At 54.7% G+C, this 16,301-nt stretch overlaps 1 protein-coding gene across 1 annotated transcript; it reads right to left on the bottom strand.

The window, feature by feature from the left end:
- Positions 1 to 245: 245 nt before the first annotated feature.
- On the bottom strand, positions 246 to 15,535 carry LOC311207111 (uncharacterized protein; the record flags this gene model as incomplete). Its single annotated transcript, XM_084283012.1, has 11 exons — positions 246 to 1,201; positions 2,925 to 3,038; positions 3,200 to 3,313; positions 3,912 to 4,004; positions 4,913 to 5,323; positions 11,427 to 12,203; positions 13,208 to 13,318; positions 13,548 to 13,664; positions 13,825 to 13,929; positions 14,452 to 14,578; positions 15,176 to 15,535. The coding sequence occupies 11 exons, from the start codon at positions 15,533 to 15,535 to the stop codon at positions 246 to 248; spliced, it is 3,285 nt and encodes a 1,094-aa protein (XP_084139138.1).
- Between the last annotated feature and the right edge of the window lie 766 nt (positions 15,536 to 16,301).

Below are 16,301 nucleotides of genomic sequence, written 5' to 3'. Positions count from 1 at the left end.
CTGGTGTCGTTCTGTGTGCAGTAACGGAGCGCTGCACATTTCCTACACGTCCCCAACACCCTCGGGCAGGCACCGCGGAGAGCTGCGAGGCAGCTCCACAAACCACCCCAACATGCCCAGCAGAAAACAACCCCCAAAATATCCCCTTCCCAGGCAGGGGGCGCAGGGCGGCCGCTCAACAGCCTCCTCCTGCCCGCTGGGAGACCCTGCTGCCCCTAAACGGGCCGGGAAACCCATCAGATTTTCTATCTGGAGTGCACAACAGATTCCCGAATCTCTGCGCAGGGCCAAGCGCCCACAGTCCGTTGTGTTTCTTGCACGTGGCTCTCCTGGTGCTTAACTAAACTCCTCCTGAGCACAAATCTCTTCCTGCAGAGGTGGCACTGGAACAGCCCCTCTCCCGAGTGGCGGCGCAGGTGGTTTAAAAGATAATCTTTCCTCCGGTAGCTTTTGTCACACTCCGAGCACTTGTAGGGCCTCTCTCCCGTGTGAGTCATCTGGTGGCGAACGAGCCAGGAGTGGCACACAAAGCTTTTCCCACAGTCATTGCAGATGTAGGACTTCCCCCTGCCCTGGCTCTGCTGCTGGCCCGCCAAGCCGCCCTTGGGTGCCTCCGACACGTCCCGCGGGTCATCCCCACAGGGGCTGGGAATGGGTTTTTCTGTGGGGAGCTTCTCCCTGTGTCCCACAGCTGGATGATCCTCTGCACAAATGCTGCTTCCACCTGCAGCCTTCTGTCCGTGGGCTGTCAGCGGTGGCCCCGAAACAGGAGCCCTCTGCCCCGCACGTTTCTCCCCCGGAGCACCGGGCTGCTGCTGGAGCATCCTCTCGCTGAGCCTCTTCTCGCATACGGGGCCTGGAAATGCCTCTTCTCGGCCTCCCCGGGGAGCTGGAAGAGGTTCCTGCTGGCTGGAGTCTCTCTCATATTTGCTGTAGGCACACGGCCTCTTTCCAACATTTTCCTGAGCGCTGAAGAAGTCTAAGTGTTCACCAAATGCCTGGTTGTACCGAGCGTCATCCCCAAAGCCGTTCCTGGTGGTGTTCGTTCCCATCATTTCCGAATTCCACTGACTGTCCCACGTCACTCCAGGGGTGGGATCCTTGCAAAACTTCTCTCCGGGTCTCCCCAGTACGCCAGAGTCACAGACCGTGCTTCCAAAGCTATCTGCCGGAGAATCCTTCTTCATGTTCTCATCATGCACTGAAACAGACAGATTTCACAGACTTTCAGTTAAAGAAGCCTCCTGAGAGTATCACAAAAATACCTTCTTCAATATTCTTGCACCAATGGGCAAAGTGCCTAAGATGGGAGGCTTCAGTAGTGAGGGGAAGGGCGAGTACCAGTGTTCCACTGAAACAAAATCCCCAGGAAAATAAATGGTCTGATAGCAGTTATTATTTTGAAATCTGTGTGAAAAATCACTAAGGCCCATGTTCCTCTCCTGCCTTCCTCCGACCCCCACCAATCCAACCCCAAGAGGTACCTGGCACCTTAGCTGCTTCGGCACAGCTCTAGATTTATCACTGGGCAAAGGACGCCCCACTCGGCCCTGCCTGGAGCTCTGCTGACTGCAAATTCCCTTTTTCTGTAATTACAGCTCCCTGTGACAATAACCCAGTGTTTTGTTTTCCATCAGTGGACTTCAGCTCAGGCTCCTCATTTTCCACGTCCCCTTTTTTTTTTCCATTTTTCCATGTCCAGAGACATTTCTCTGTCCCCTGTGACCCTTCCATCGTAGCACATTGCTACCAAGCACTGTGTGGGACCACAGACCAGCCAGCTGAGACCAACATTATCCACACTGCAGAAACACCCCGAGCTCTCATTCGTCCTGCTGGACATTGGCACTAGGACATCAGCACACAAACAGTTGCCACAGGCCAAGCTAAAGCATTTTGTGCAAAAGGCACCAGCGTAACCATCCCAGCACGTCCTCTCGCCTCGGTAGCCGCGGGGTACGTGGCAGGACAGGCTGGAGGGCCTGGAACAGAGTCAGCTGGGAGCCCGTGCCCCGAGGCCTCTACCAGCAGCCCAAATTGGTGTCTCAGGAAGGAGTTTGGTGGAGCTGAGCCAGCCCTGCACCAGGGCAATATCCTAAAGGACCTTTTTTTCTGTGGGGTGAAACCATTTGTGTAGGCAGTCCCTACTGTCACTGGCAATAAATTAATTTATCCATTAATTTATAGCAGCTTCACCACGTGCCCGTCAATGTCCATGAATGCCCAAATTATTTACAGGAACTGGAGGCATTCTGGGCTACCAACTGATTTCTACACAAAATATTCTTCTGCCTACTCCTCCTCAATTTTCCACTTGAGAGCTATGCTGAACTGTCCTGGGTTGCGGTCCAAGAGGTTGTATTTAAAATCCCTGTCCCAATTTGCACACCTATTCCCTGAGCTTGAGCCTTGACCCAAAGATGAATCCCTCTCAATCAACTCCACCTCAACTACAATCCATACTCCATCTGCTCTGTCCGAAACCTCCTCTGAATTACTGTTACTATGGACATCTCCAAACGGCACGTCCTAAAGTTGTCTGCATTAAAGCTGCCTGAAGTTGTTTGCATTTTGCTGCAGGAGAGCTCTCCTGCTCAGGAACACAAAGCCAAGGCTCCACGGTTGTTGGTACCAGGTTTGGACACACCAAGCCAGCTGAAACTACCAACCTGAGCACACCACCCTGCCTGCCTGAACTGAAAACCAAGGAGGTGTTTATGACAGTTTTAGGGCAGCTGAGGGAGGGAAGAGACTCTTCAGCTGACAGAATACAATTTTGTGAACAAACATTACCTGGCAGACTGAGGTTTGCACCGGTTCTTTCATGGCTTACATCGTACAGCCAAGACATTTAATGTAAGATAAAAAATGCTCCAAATTGGATCTGCTATCCCAGGGAATCTCAGATAAAATTCACTACTGACCTGTTCTTGGGTACGTACAGATTTCTTCTTTCTTGGAGTCTTGGCGTTCAGGGCAGCGCGGCTCCTCCTCTTGTTTAATCCATGACATAACATCGGTTGCACAAGTCTGAAATTCTGTTCATTGGGGAAAACGTACACAGTTGAGAAACACTGCAGAAAGCTGCAAAGCACAGAAGACTGAGGAGCTCACAAAGGTAGGAAAAGTGCTGGCAAAGCCTCAGGAGCCACCCAAGTGGTCACTCCTACACCAGGAGGTTTTTCCAGGGAATCCTCACCCGTGTCAGGGTCTCCTGGGACATCTTCGCCCTCTGCACCCAGCAGCTCTCTGGCATACGCCTCCGTGCCTCTCTTGATCCGACCTGAAGTCTCGGGCTCATAAAACGCTGGCTCTGATAAAGGACAAAATTCAAGACAAGCTTATCAGATGTGCTTAAGTTCAAGATTTTACAAGGCTGAGACTTGTCCTTGTTTTGTTTTTCCCCATGGCAACCCTAGATTTTACATGAGCCTGCTTTCTAAATGAAATCTGACAGAAAGGCCTAAAAATCCCAGTTTGCTTTACAAGCTACAGGCCAAATAAAATTAGCGCAGCCAACAGACAGAGCTGCCACCCTTCGTAAAGGGTAAGGTGCCCCATGTCTGGTCCTGACACTGATTTTGCCTCTTCCGAGCTAACTCTTTGGCCCAAAAAAGTGAGTAAGCAGCTTCCAGCTGTCAGCTCGAGGGGCGCAGAGTAAGGAATTTAAGGGGGAGTGAAACATTTCCCCTTCCACTGTTTGGATGAAAACCAGCCACGAACTCCAGGGCAGCTGCAAGAAGGGAAAAGATGAAATACCAGCTGCTCACCTGTCAGGACTGGTAGCAAGTCTGCTCAGAAACGTGAGCTTTTTATAAAATATTTGGAATACGTGAGGGAAAAAAAAAAAAAAAAAAAGCTTAGAATCTAATCCCTCTGCCTTCTTCCCTCCGAGGTATGCAGTTACTCACCTGGGCAGGGCTCTTCCAGAGCTCCCGTAGCCTCCACCTCTTCCTGATCCGCTGCACACAACTCTTCTTGTTTAACATGGATTATGCTGTCTTCTGTTCAGAGGAAGCAAGGGTATTTTAATTCCGTGTACAACATTAATTAACATTCTCATCCCATCCCAGGCTCAGCAGCTCTGTTCTAGCTCTGGTACCAGCGAAAACCTCGCTTCAGACCTAGCTCCTGCTGCCCAAGACCCCTTCAGCAGAGCTCAGGTATCTGCCACAAAGCCCTCGGTGAGCTTCAGGGACACACACACGTTTCTGCGGCTGCAATGCCTGGTTTGCTGCAGCCAACATCAGGAAACAAAATCTTATTCTAGGTGTCTCGGGGGGAGGAAGGTGCCACTGAATTCGGGTTTTCGAGTCCTGCTGCTGCTTTGGCTCTGCCAGTCTCTGCTCAGTCACACCCACAGCACTTCTAGCCCATAGGGAAAGCTGGATGCTGAAATTCACCGCTTCATACAGAGCAAGAACAGAGCTTAGAAAGAACATCGCTAAGAGAAAATCATGAATAAAAGCTATTGAAAAAGAAAAACGCCTCCAAGAAATACAAAGGGGAAGGCGGACAGGCTGATGCTCCACGCCTTGCTCTACCTTTACGCTCTGGTACCACAAGGAAGGGATCGATGCAGCCCTTCAGGGGTGTACGCCCCAGCACGGATATTTGTGTGAGGGGCTCAGAAGATGCTTTAACAGCCAGCCCTGGGGAAAAAGGGTGGCTGACGGGGTTAGGGGCTTTACACCAAAGCAGGGCAGCTGGAAGGGGAGACGAGGATGCAGGCTGGGGGTACCCTGGGGCTGTGAGCACCGGGGGGCTCCCCAGTATAAGGAGGACACGGGGCGAGCTGTGGGGGCTCCTTGATGGCTCTGGGGTCCTCCTTGTGCCTCCATATGCAGCAGGGATCCCCCGACCCCCTTCCCCACGACCACCCCGCTCCCATTCCCCCCTCTCGGGCCCTTACCGCGGGGGAGCAGCGCTCCGCGGGGGCTCCTGCGAGGGGCCCGGCGCAGGGCCCGGCGCCAGCCCGGCAGCGCCCGCCGCTCCCGTTCCCCGAAGGGCGCCCACGATGCCCGCAACCGGGCCGGGCCCCTCGGCCCCGCAGCCCCTCGACGGCTTCCGCGCTCCAGCCGCCGCTCCAGCGCCTGCAGCCGGCCGCGCAGGGCCAGGGCGGCCCGGAGCTGCCGCTCCGCCCGTGCTAAGCGGGCCTCCAGGCGGAGCAGCCTCGCCGATACCGACACCGAGCCCGGTATCGCCGCCGCCCGCCCCGGCTCCCGGCCCCCTGCCATGGCCGCCGCCGAGCTCCGCGGCCCCGAGCTCCGCGCCCGGCCCCGCAGCGCCCCCTGCAGCCGCCCGCGGGGCCCGGGGGGCCCGGCTGACCGAGAGGCTGAGGCGCTGGGACGCTTTATTTATCGATTTGTTCGTTAAAAGTCAGCCTGAAAATGTAAAGGTTGCCACGCGAAGTAACACCCAACGCCTTGTCAGGAGTAGCAGTGACAGAAACACACTCACAAATAAATCATTTTCTGTTTTAAACTCTCTGAATTTGTCCTAAATAGTGGGAACAGGGTCAGATCCGGGGGCTGCTGGAGCACATCTGGGACCAGAGGGACCCTGAGGGGGCCTTCAGACCAACCGGGCTGGGATTCTGTGACAAGAAGCTGAACCAGAGCCTGGCACGCTGGGATGCTTTATTTATCTATTTATTTGTTAAAATTCAGCCTGAAAATGTAAAGCTTGCCACACTAAGTTACACCTAGCACCTCGTCAGGAGTAGCAGTGACAGAAACACACTCACAAATAAATCGTTTTCTGTTTTAAACTCTCTGAATTTGTCCTAAATAGTGGGAACAGGGTCAGATCCGGGGGCTGCTGGAGCACATCTGGGAGCAGAGGGACCTGGAAGGGGCCTCCAGCCCAACCTGGTTGGGATTCTGTGACAAGAAGCTGAACCAGAGCCTGCCACGCTGGGACGCTTTATTTATTTATTAATTTATTAATTAAAAGTCAACCTGAAAATGTAAAGCTTGCCACGCTAAGTAACACCCAACACCTTGTCAGGAGTACCGGTGACAGAAACACACTCACAAATGAATCATTTTTCACTTTAAACTCTCTGAATTTCTCCTAAACAGTAAGAATAAGGGCAGATCCTGGGGCTGCTGAAGCACATCTGGGAACAGAGGGACCTGGGGGTGCCTCCAGCCCCAACCGGGCTGGGATTCTGTGACAAGAAGCTGAACCAGAGCCTGGCACACTGGGTGCACCAACCCACGCTCCCGTTGGCCACCCTCTCCATGAAGAAATCCTGCCCCAAACCCAACGTAGCCATGCCCTGCAGCAACTCGAGCCTGTTCCCTCACGTCCTGTCACCGAGAAATGCCGACACCTCCCTCCCCGCATCCTCCTTTCGGGGTGCTGGCGGGAGCTGCGGTCTCACCAGTGCCACGTCGGGGGACGGCGGTGATGTTCCTCGCTCTTGTGACCCCAAGAGCTGCAGCCAACATCTGCTGAATTTGTAAATCAGAAAAAAAATGCAACAAAATGTTGGGTGCAGGGAGCACGGCTGGGACCTGTGAGGGTACAGGAGCCCCTCTGTGCACGAGGCTTGTGCTGACCCATGGTGTGGGGCACCTGAGGTTCATTTTGGGGACTGCCACGGCCCCAGGACAGGGGCACGGTGGCCATGCGGTGCGTCCTAGCCACGGCTGTGGTTTGCCTGGCCCTGCTACCACCCCATCTATGGTGTCACCAGCCTCCCAGAGTGATGCCTCCATGTGTTTTTCAGACTCCAGCCTGACCAGAAGCACCCAGGGGCTCCTCTGTGGGTGTCCCTACAGGGCAGCCTTCACCAGGTCAGGTAACACCTCCAGGCCACCCTCTGTGCCATATAGCTGCTGTGTGACCCGCAGGATGCTGGGCAGCACGACCTCAGCTCATCCTAATCCAGGACATTTGCTAAACTGCCTGGCCACCAGCTACACGAAACAGGACCTACAGGACCTCCTTCACCTCTGAAGCGATTAAAACTGCAAAGATAAAAGTGTTTGCTGACATTACTGATGTCGTTGACGTGCTCGTTCTTGCTGCAGAGAGGTGTCAGGATGGTGCTGAGTTGTGACTCAGTGATCCCAATCAGCTGGAGTTGGACCCGATGATCCTTGTGGGTCCATTCCAACTCGGGATATTTTATGATTCCACGAGCTCTCCAGCCACCTCCAATAGTCGGAATCTGGTGTTTGACCTGTACTACAATAAACTGCTCATACCCACAGATAGGTCTGGGTGGGAAGGGACCCCAAAGTCCCTCTTGGCCACCCCCTGCCATGCCCAGGGCCCCCTGCCCCCAGCCCAGGCCAGCCCCATCCAGCTTGGCCCATCCTAGGAAGGGACAGAAAGAGGCTCCAGAACCTGGACACGGCGCTAGGTGACAGCTATGGGCACGTGAATTGTTCGAGGCCTGTTGGAGGGACATGCCCTCACATCCTGCATTTAATTGCTGCTTAAGGAGCTGGGTGCAGGAGAGCTGGCCCGCTGATCCGAAATGCAGAAGTGGCCGTGTTCCCGTGGTATGTGAAGAATTCCTGCCTCTGTGGGGTAGGACGCGCAGAGAGGCTTTTATAAACAAAAATCTGAAGTCGTAAAGCAATAAAAGATGTGCAGTTGCTCTAGCAGCGGAAGGTACTTGCAAAATGAACAAATAAAAACTTGAGCTGCTCTTAAACAAAATGGAGTCGTAGAATCACCGAATATCCTGAGTCGGAAGGGACCCACCAGGATCATTGAGTCCAAGTCCTGGGTCCCCAAAGGACCACCCAAAAACCAGACCCTGTGTCTGAGAGCACTGTCCAGATGATTCCTGAGCTCTGGCAGCTCGGGGCCGTGCCCACGCCCCTGGGCAGCCTGTCCCAGTGCCCGACCACCTCTGGGTGCAGACCCTTTCCCTAACCCCCAGCCTGACCCTCCCCTGTCCCAGCTCCATGCTGTTCCCTCGGGTCCTGGCGCTGTCCCCAGAGAGCAGAGCTCAGCGCCTGCCCCTCCATCGAGAATCCAATGGGTCGTTGCTGTCCTGCATCAGCTGTGTCTTCTCTGCTTCTCTGAGCATGTTTTTGCCTTCTTTTGTAAAGAATACCTCAGCCTAGACATCTGGCTTTGAGGTTGCAGTCATATTCCAGCCTAAGCTGTATCAAACCATGCAATGGAAGATCAGAAAAGTTACACTGAGAGGAGCTACCCAAGGAGGGCAAAAGCACAGCACTTGTTCATGGGAGGTGTGAGGACTCCGTGAGCATCACCTTGTGCTCCTGAAATTCTCCCTCCCCTCCTGCATCTTCCCTGGCCTCTCCCTGCAGCTTCTGCTCTGTCCTGTAAGCATCACGGCATCTGGGCAAGGATTTTTCTTCTCTCCTTGGAGAGCAGCACATTTCTGTGTCACTTGGCAATGTTTGTTCTCGAATTCAGGGCTGCATTTCTGAAATTTAAGCTGCACGAACCTCAAAATAGCTCCGAGATTCATTTGAAATATACATATTGATCTCTGAAATACAAGAGAGCTGGGCTCGAGCAGGGAAACTGTGACTCACTGCGCAAAATACTGCTCTGTCTGTATTATCACAGCTAGCATCAGGACGTGCTGAAATATGGAGCACATCAATTGCCTCTGATGCTTTGTAGCAGTTAAAATGTGAGGTCTCAGACAAAAATAGGAGAGTGCTGTTAAGATAGCATAACCCTTCTCAGCCCACAGTGCTAAAATGCCTGACTTTTTGCTGATTTTTACAGTTGTGGTGAGGACCCCAGTGTTTTTTACCATCCTTTTGTAACATACCATAGCAGCCCACAATAGTCTCCTGTAGCTCGTGTAGAATAACCCACAAATGCTGCTGAAATGTTCCCAAATTTTCAGCTGTTCAGGTCAGAGGGCAATTGGAGCACCTCTGCACCTTTACCCCAGAATAATCCTGCTCCTCCCGGACTCAAAGGAGTGGGCTGAGCTGATGGCGACTGCAGCGCTGTGGCTGCTGAAAACTTTTTGCCTGCAGCAGGATCGATGTGATCTGCCCGCAGGATGAGGACTGCACAGTGAGCTCACTTACATGCTATTTTTAGGTGCTGTTACCATTCCGGCCCTCTTTGGATCTCATGCTCGCGTGGAAAACAACGCTCCTGCTCAGGTTCTGCTGCAGTATTAAAAAAAAATAAGAAAAAAAAAAACAATGAAAACCCACTCTGTTCTGCAAGGGAGGCTTTTGTCTTCCAATCAGTAAGAAGAAATACAACAAACTGCCAGTTGCTTTGAGCAGGGAACGAGAGGTAGGTGTGACAGACCTCCCCAGCTCCAGCACAGATGGGAAGGTCCCTGGGATCCTTCCCTGTGCACTCACACCCAGGGCAAGGAGAAGCAGGTACAGCGACATTAGAAAAAGACCAAAAAAAAAAGAAGCACCGAGGACTTCACACTTTAATCCGTTCAAGTTTCATGTCATTATTATCAAAAAATCAAGTATCTACTGCCGTAGATGTAACTGGCGTTTCACACACAGATAGAAACGTGTTCCCTGCCCTGAAGGCTCACAGGCTGTTAACAAAAAAGGTGAAAGGGAGACAAGCAGCTTCACCAGTCAGCAGGAAACCACTGGAGGACTGATTAGCTCACCTGCCTATTGAACAAGACCCAAACGAGCTGTCTGGGTATCGAATGCACTGCTAACTGCCGAGAGATTTTCCTTCAGCACGTCAAATAGCGGAGAGAAAGAATGCACGTGGACCAGATTTATAGCAGCAAGAGGCCACTGAACCCCGAGAAGTGATGAAATACGGAACCCTCTGTCCCCACAGGTCTCATATTTGTAAAAAAAACCCAAACGGCTACAGGCAGAGAGGCTCACCGCACACAGACCCACTCAGACACGTCAGAAGCTGAGAGATCAAAGACCTCAGCGGCACCAAGGCGAGAAGAGGCTGCAGGCAGATGTCAGCAGGCAAACACCTGCAGCGGCTGACACTCCTGCCAGGGGCTTTGTGCCAGCTCTGTCCCGCAGCACAGGCTCACAGCACGTTCACCCTGACCTGCTCTGGATTCTGCAAGCATCGGGTTAGCTTAAACGGATCAGAGCAGGCGGCGATGAACAGCGAGGACCTGGAGAGGGACCTCACTTCTTGGCCAAAAGCGGGGACCGGGCAGTGACAGAGGGGTTTCTAAAGCCTGGTGAGTGATGGGGAGAACCCGCAGCAGCTTTCAAGCAGGTCAGGCAGCAGCACAAGCCCTGAAGTTGCACGATGTACTTGGGCCATTTGTTAAACACATTTCATTTGGGGATATAATGCAAAAAAAAAAAAATATGATATCAACCCCAAGCTAACAGGAGGAAAGGGAGATGAAGACGATAGTGACATACAAAGAAAAGTGTTAACGTGCAGGCAGTTAGCAGAAAGTTATCCCAACACACAGCTGTGCACTGCCTTTGGCTAACAAGTGCTTTCCCCTTTCAGTTCCACTGGGAGTCCTGCAGGTCTCAGGAGGAGTCTGAGCAACGCCACCTCCCTCAGGTGTGCTCAGGAGGAGGCAATGAAGCGAATTCCCCGCAGTTCCTGCACTACAAACCCAGCCTCCAGCGGAGCAGGACCCAGTGCACGTCAGAACAACCTCACGCATCAGGGCATGCGGTGGCCCTACCGCTGCAGTTTCCAGAAAAATAAATCTGATTTTAGAGAAGGAACTGTGAGAGGCTGGGGATTCTCCTCCTTGGAGATCTTCAGAAGCCACCGGGATGTGTGGCACCAGCTCTGGGTGGCCCTGCAGGAGCAGGGGTTGGACTGGATGGACCCAGAGGTGCCCCCAACCTCAGCCGCTCCAGGAGATGAACCTGTATTTTGAGTGAGCTTCCCCAGCAGCAGCAGCAATAAAAATGTCACTTGGCCTGTGCATGGAGAGCTAGGAACTGAGCAGCCGCCCCTCTTTGGCACACGGGGCATCCGTGCAAGCCATGAGCCAGCCCCCACCTCGTGCACGTGTTCAGTTGCGTGGAGTCTTTTGCAAACGTGTGACTCAAACCTGCCCATGAAACTGAGCACAGCAGAAGTTCATCCAGGAGAGCAGCCGGGGAAACTCCAGGCAAAGAGCGGCTCCTTCCAAAAACCTTACTTTGCTGTTTGTAGCCAGCTCAAGTAACTGATTCAAACCTGGAGAGGCCCCAGACAGTTTCATCCTTAAGAGATCCTGGGTTCTCTATGAGGTATTATGGCGTGCCATCACCACCACGAAGAAGAGGGCAGCAGTGCCAAGTTGGATCCTAATCCTACTTTGCTCGGACCTTTGGGATAAATTGCTGGAGGGACTTCAGTGCTGAGCAGCAGAGGTTCTCTCCTCCCTTACCTCTTCCACCCCGGGGCTGTAGGGCCACGGGAGCCCCGCACGACCTAGAAGCTGTGCAGTGGAGCCTCCCTCGTGCGACCGCCAGCCACGCAGTTCCTCTCACGCAGGTGGATCTTCTCGTGCTGGAGGAGGTGCTGCTTCTGGGTGAAGCGCTTGGAGCACTCGCCGCACTGGTACGGCCTCTCCCCGGTGTGGATCCTCTGGTGCCGGGTGAGGTTGGAGGGGTGGCTGAAGGTCTTGCCGCAGTAGGAGCACCAGAGGACGCCTGGGCTGCGCCCCGAGTGCACGCGCCGGTGGATGATGAGGGTTTTCTTCTGGGGGAAGAGCTCCTGGCACTTGTTGCACCTGTAAGTCCTTCCCAGAGCGTGGCTCTTCTGGCTCGGTTTGTCGGTGCCGCGCGCCTTGTCCCTGCCTTTTGTGTTCTGGTTCTGCCTGAAGCTCCCCCTGCCCACGCGGGGCCTGTCCTCCACCTGGTGCTGCTGCTGGAGGAAAACCTCCCCGTCCTCCGGGTCCTCGGCACCGCACGGCGTGCCGTGACCCTGCTGCTGCATCATCAGCATCTTCTTCAGGCACAAGCCCTTCCTACAGGCGGCGCAGGAGTGGGGTCTCTCCTCGGGGCGGTCTTGCCTGTAGAACGTGACGGTGCTGATTTCGCCCAGGCCACCTTCCCCGTGCGCGGACGGCACCAGCCTGCTCGTGCTCAGGTTTCCCAGGGGCGCGGGAGAGCCGTACTGACCATCGAAGGGCAGCGCCTCGCTGGGGCCCTGGAAAACCACCTCCTCCGCATCCCTAGATAAAGCTGTGGGGGACTCGGAGCTCTGCAGGCATTCGTCGGAGTCCAGCTGCTCTATTTTGAACGCTATCACCTCGTCTGCTGGGACTGAGGAGAAAAACAAAGGGGCATTCACTGGTGGGTGACACGGGACGCTTCTGAAACCCCCTCACTCGTTCCCCTGCCGCCCCCAAAATCAAACAGGCGCCTCTCACGCAGGGAAGAGAGACTAAAAGAAGAGGGAATGTGACTGAGAAGCACGGGAGTGCTTCCTTTTCAGCTGGCTTAGCAGTGACTCTGAAAAGCCACCAGGCAGGGGGCAGAGAGGAGCGCAGCCTTTCAAGACAAGCATCCAGTGCTCCCCAGACAGTTCACAAAGCTGTCTGCAGCCACCGTCCTCCTCCAAAGTGTTTTCTGCCTTCCCAGCTGCCTTCCCTCTACTCCCAGGACGTGGAGAACCACCTGTGTGGCCTCCTTTGTGAAAGGGGACACACAAACACTCGCTGCTTTTGAGTCAGGATGTGCCTACCGCTGCCTTGGATGTCAGGAAGCATCCCCGTGGCCCCCCTGAGGCAGTGCAAGTAGGTTTTCTCTGAGGTTTCATTGCTTCTCACCTCCGAGCTAGGTGCCTGGGGTTCTCTACTCACCCTAAACCTGCCGGGAGCTTTCTCTTGACTCCTTCCTACCCGAACATTTAATTTCGGTTGACCTGGACAGGAGCATGGCCTGTAGGTGGGAAAGCACCCAACTGCTGGCAGCTTCTAGTTAAAAAGTTGTGGGCAGTGTGAGGGCAGAATCTGAACGGGGTTTGGCCTCCCATCTGGACAGTGTCACGTCCCAGTTCACTGGTGCTGAGCAGTGCCTGGCAGGTGACAACACGCCGAGGTGACACTAGGGGCATGAGAAAGAGCATCCAGGATTTACTCCCAGCGGGGCAAATATCAAACCCTGAGCAAGCCCCACTGCCAACAAGGAGAAGAAACGGAGACCAGGACTGATTCCTGCCGGCTCTGCTGACCTCAGGAAGGCTCCTGCTCTCTCCCCAGGCCTCAGCACACGCTGTCCCACAGCACCAGCTCTCCCTGCGCGTTGTGGGGCTGCTCACAACTCACCCACGCTGAGCTCAGTGAACTCCATGTCCTCCGTGGCTCCCTGCTCCTCCGAGCACGCCTCGTCCTCTTGCTTCAGAGCGCCTGCGAAGCTCGGCTCGGGAACGCCGTACTCTGCTGGTATAAAGAGGGAATTCCCTCACCAGGTGTCACAGCATCCTTCCACCCTTCCCTTGCTGCACCCAGGGGAGCTCTCAGCTACCCTGCATTCATTTCCAACCCCCCTCCAGCACCTCCTGCTCCTACTGCTGGGGGCTTCCCACTACCCCACAGCTGATCGTGTTTCAGGACAGCATCCTTGCTGCTGTTGTGTCCAAGCACGCTCTTCCAGAACAGCACTCACCGTGTGTGGGGTCTGCCAGCACTGCTTTTGCCTCCAGGTTCTCCTGTTCTGCCGGGCACTGCACGCCTCCTTTGCTGTCCTGGCTGCTTGCATCAGGTCTAAACACCAGAGACTCTGCTAACGGGAAAGATCAAACCCGTTATACGTTTTCTAATGCTATTACTCCCCTGGGACTTGCTCCTCCTAAGACCTGAGAAGTCCCTGCGAGAGCAAATCAGGATCCATCACCACCCAACACCATCCCCAAGGAATAACCCACAATCAATTCATTCCTTGCCTGCACTCGGCTCCACAGGAATCTCCCTCTCTCCCAAATCCACCTCATCGCAGCGCACCTCTCTCTGCAGCCGGGACAGGAGGTCGGGTTTGGAGATGGCATAATCTGTCGAGAGACAGAGAAATTACCTTCAGAATTGTTGCTTCCAACCGCCCTTGTTGCTGTAGGTGCCTGGCGAGGGAGCGAGCCTGCAGCAGCACAGGGGTGAGCAAAGTCCTCGGTGCTCAGGGCAAGGAAGGGACCTCTGCAAACGCTGCTGGCAGCAGCTGCACGCCCCGAGGTGGCTCCATCATCCAAACACACCATTTGGTGAGAGCTCTCTGCAGGGCACACCAAAATATGGTGGCTTCTGGCTCGGGCAGCCAGCCCCATCGCAGAAAACATCTGGGGACCTCAGGGAAGGGGTCTGCGGGCTGCGCTTGGCACGGAGCAGCCTCTGGAGGTGACTGCAGCCAGTGCCCACCTCAGGGAGTCCTGGCCACCGCGGGGCTGGACGTGACGTGGCCTCAGCAGCGGGCACAGCCTTCCTCATGTTTCCACAACTTCAGCTCCCAGGTGTGGGAAGAAGCCCCCCGAAACAGAGCTCGTCTGGCAGCACCGACAGCCGACTGCGGACGCGTTATTTACCCAGAGAGATCAGAGATTCGCCGCTCCCCCTCAGCACGTTTCTGTACAGCTCCCTCTGCCATTCCTCCAGGTTCTCCCACTCCGGCTCGGAGAAGCCGGCGGCGCTGCTGTCAAACCCTTCTGGGACCTGCAAGTGTAGAGGTCACAAACTCAGCACCCGCTCCGGTACGGGGAGACCCCTCTGCCGTGCTTACAGCACCAGGGGAAGAAAACTTCTGCATTTCTATTTCTTTTTTACTGCTAGCATAGATCAGGTGCTGAAAGGAGAGAAGAAATCCTGTCTGGGGGCATTGTCATTATATGAAGAGAGTAAAGCTGAGGATGTTTAGTTTGAATAACTTTGTTAATTTGTGCTAATTCTGTGAATACTCGATGTTTCTACCCCCCATAATAAAGGTAATTCCTATACTTTGGTGTCATTTTCGGGGGAAAAAAGTTATTGTGTATTGTGGAAGGTAACAGCCTGTCCTTTGCCAGTGAGATTCAACTCAGGCCGACGTGCACAGGAATAATCAGCCAGCTCAGATCCTTGCTCGTGGCGCAGGACAGCACCCCTGTTTGTGGCACGGGGCAGCACCCCCTGCACAACCTGATGTGCTCGGGGAAATTAAGGGGCTCTGGGGACCCCCCCTTGTCCTGCAGCACCCGTTCAGCACCCCGTAGGACGGCCTGAAGGCCCCGCTGGGATGTGATAATGCGATGTGACGATGATAATGAGCCTTACCTTGGGCACCTCTCCGTGGGGTGTGGGGGGCAGGCGCAGCACCCAGAGGTTCCCGTTCCTCAGCAGGTTCTCCACGCTCTCCAGGCGCTGCTGGAGGTGGCCGTACTCCTGGACGAGGGTGCCCAGCAGGGCCAGCTTGCTCTCCAGCCGGTTGCCGAACTCCACCACCGTCCTCTGGCAGTCCACGGACTTCTTCTCGGTGCTCCCCGTCCTCCTCTCCAGCCCCAGCAGCCGGGCTCCGTGCGCCTCCACGCTCTTCTCCACCGCCTGCACCGCGGCCACCACCGTCCACAGCGAGATGCAGCCGCTCCCGGGGGGGCCCGGAGGGCAGAGGGGACCGGGGGGCGGCGGGGAGGCCATGCCCCCGTTTTTTTTTTTTATTATTATTTATTTTTTAATTTCTTTTTTTTTAAATTATTTTATTTTTTATTTTTTTAAAATTTTTAATTTTAATTTTTTAATTTTTTTTTTTATTTTTTTTATTTTTTTATTTTTAAATTATTTTTTATTTTTTATATATTTTCATTTTTTATTTTTTTATTTTTTATTTTGTTATTTTTTGGGGTGGGACACACACACACACACCCCGTGGGGATCCTCCACCCGTGGTTGGGCTGCTGGGGGTGGAGAGGGGAAGCGGTGGGAGCTCGGCACGGAGGGACCGGGGCTTTAAAGCTTTAAATCCCCGAGTGGGGGGGGGACACACACCGGGACCGGGGGGGGTACCCTAAAAAGGGAGGGGACACCGGGAATGGGAACCCGGAGCGCTTCTCCCTGCCCGTCGGGGGGACACCGGGACTGGGCTCAGTGCCCCTCAAGGGGACACCGGGACCGGGATAGGGACGGGGAAGAGGGACGGGGACCGGGACCGGGCCCTACCTGCACCGTTCCCGGAGCCTCCGCCGCACCTGGCCCCCCCCGTGTCCCCCCCCCGGGGACTGTCGCCGTTCCCCACAGCGTCCCCTGCCGGCCGGCGGCCTCGCGGAGAGGCAGAGGGTGATTGACAGCTGTCAATCACCTGGATAAAAAAGAGGAGACAGCCGGGGGGCAGCTGGGGGGCTGAGGGACCAGGAGCCCCCCCCTTTGGGGTCCCTCAGCCCTCCCGCTGGCCCCCGCGGAGGTGGGG

The sequence above is a fragment of the Netta rufina genome, assembly GCF_964035555.1.
Source record: "Netta rufina genome assembly, chromosome: 2".
Taxonomy (NCBI): Eukaryota; Metazoa; Chordata; class Aves; order Anseriformes; family Anatidae; genus Netta; species Netta rufina.
This window is presented reverse-complemented; position numbering and strand designations above follow the sequence as displayed.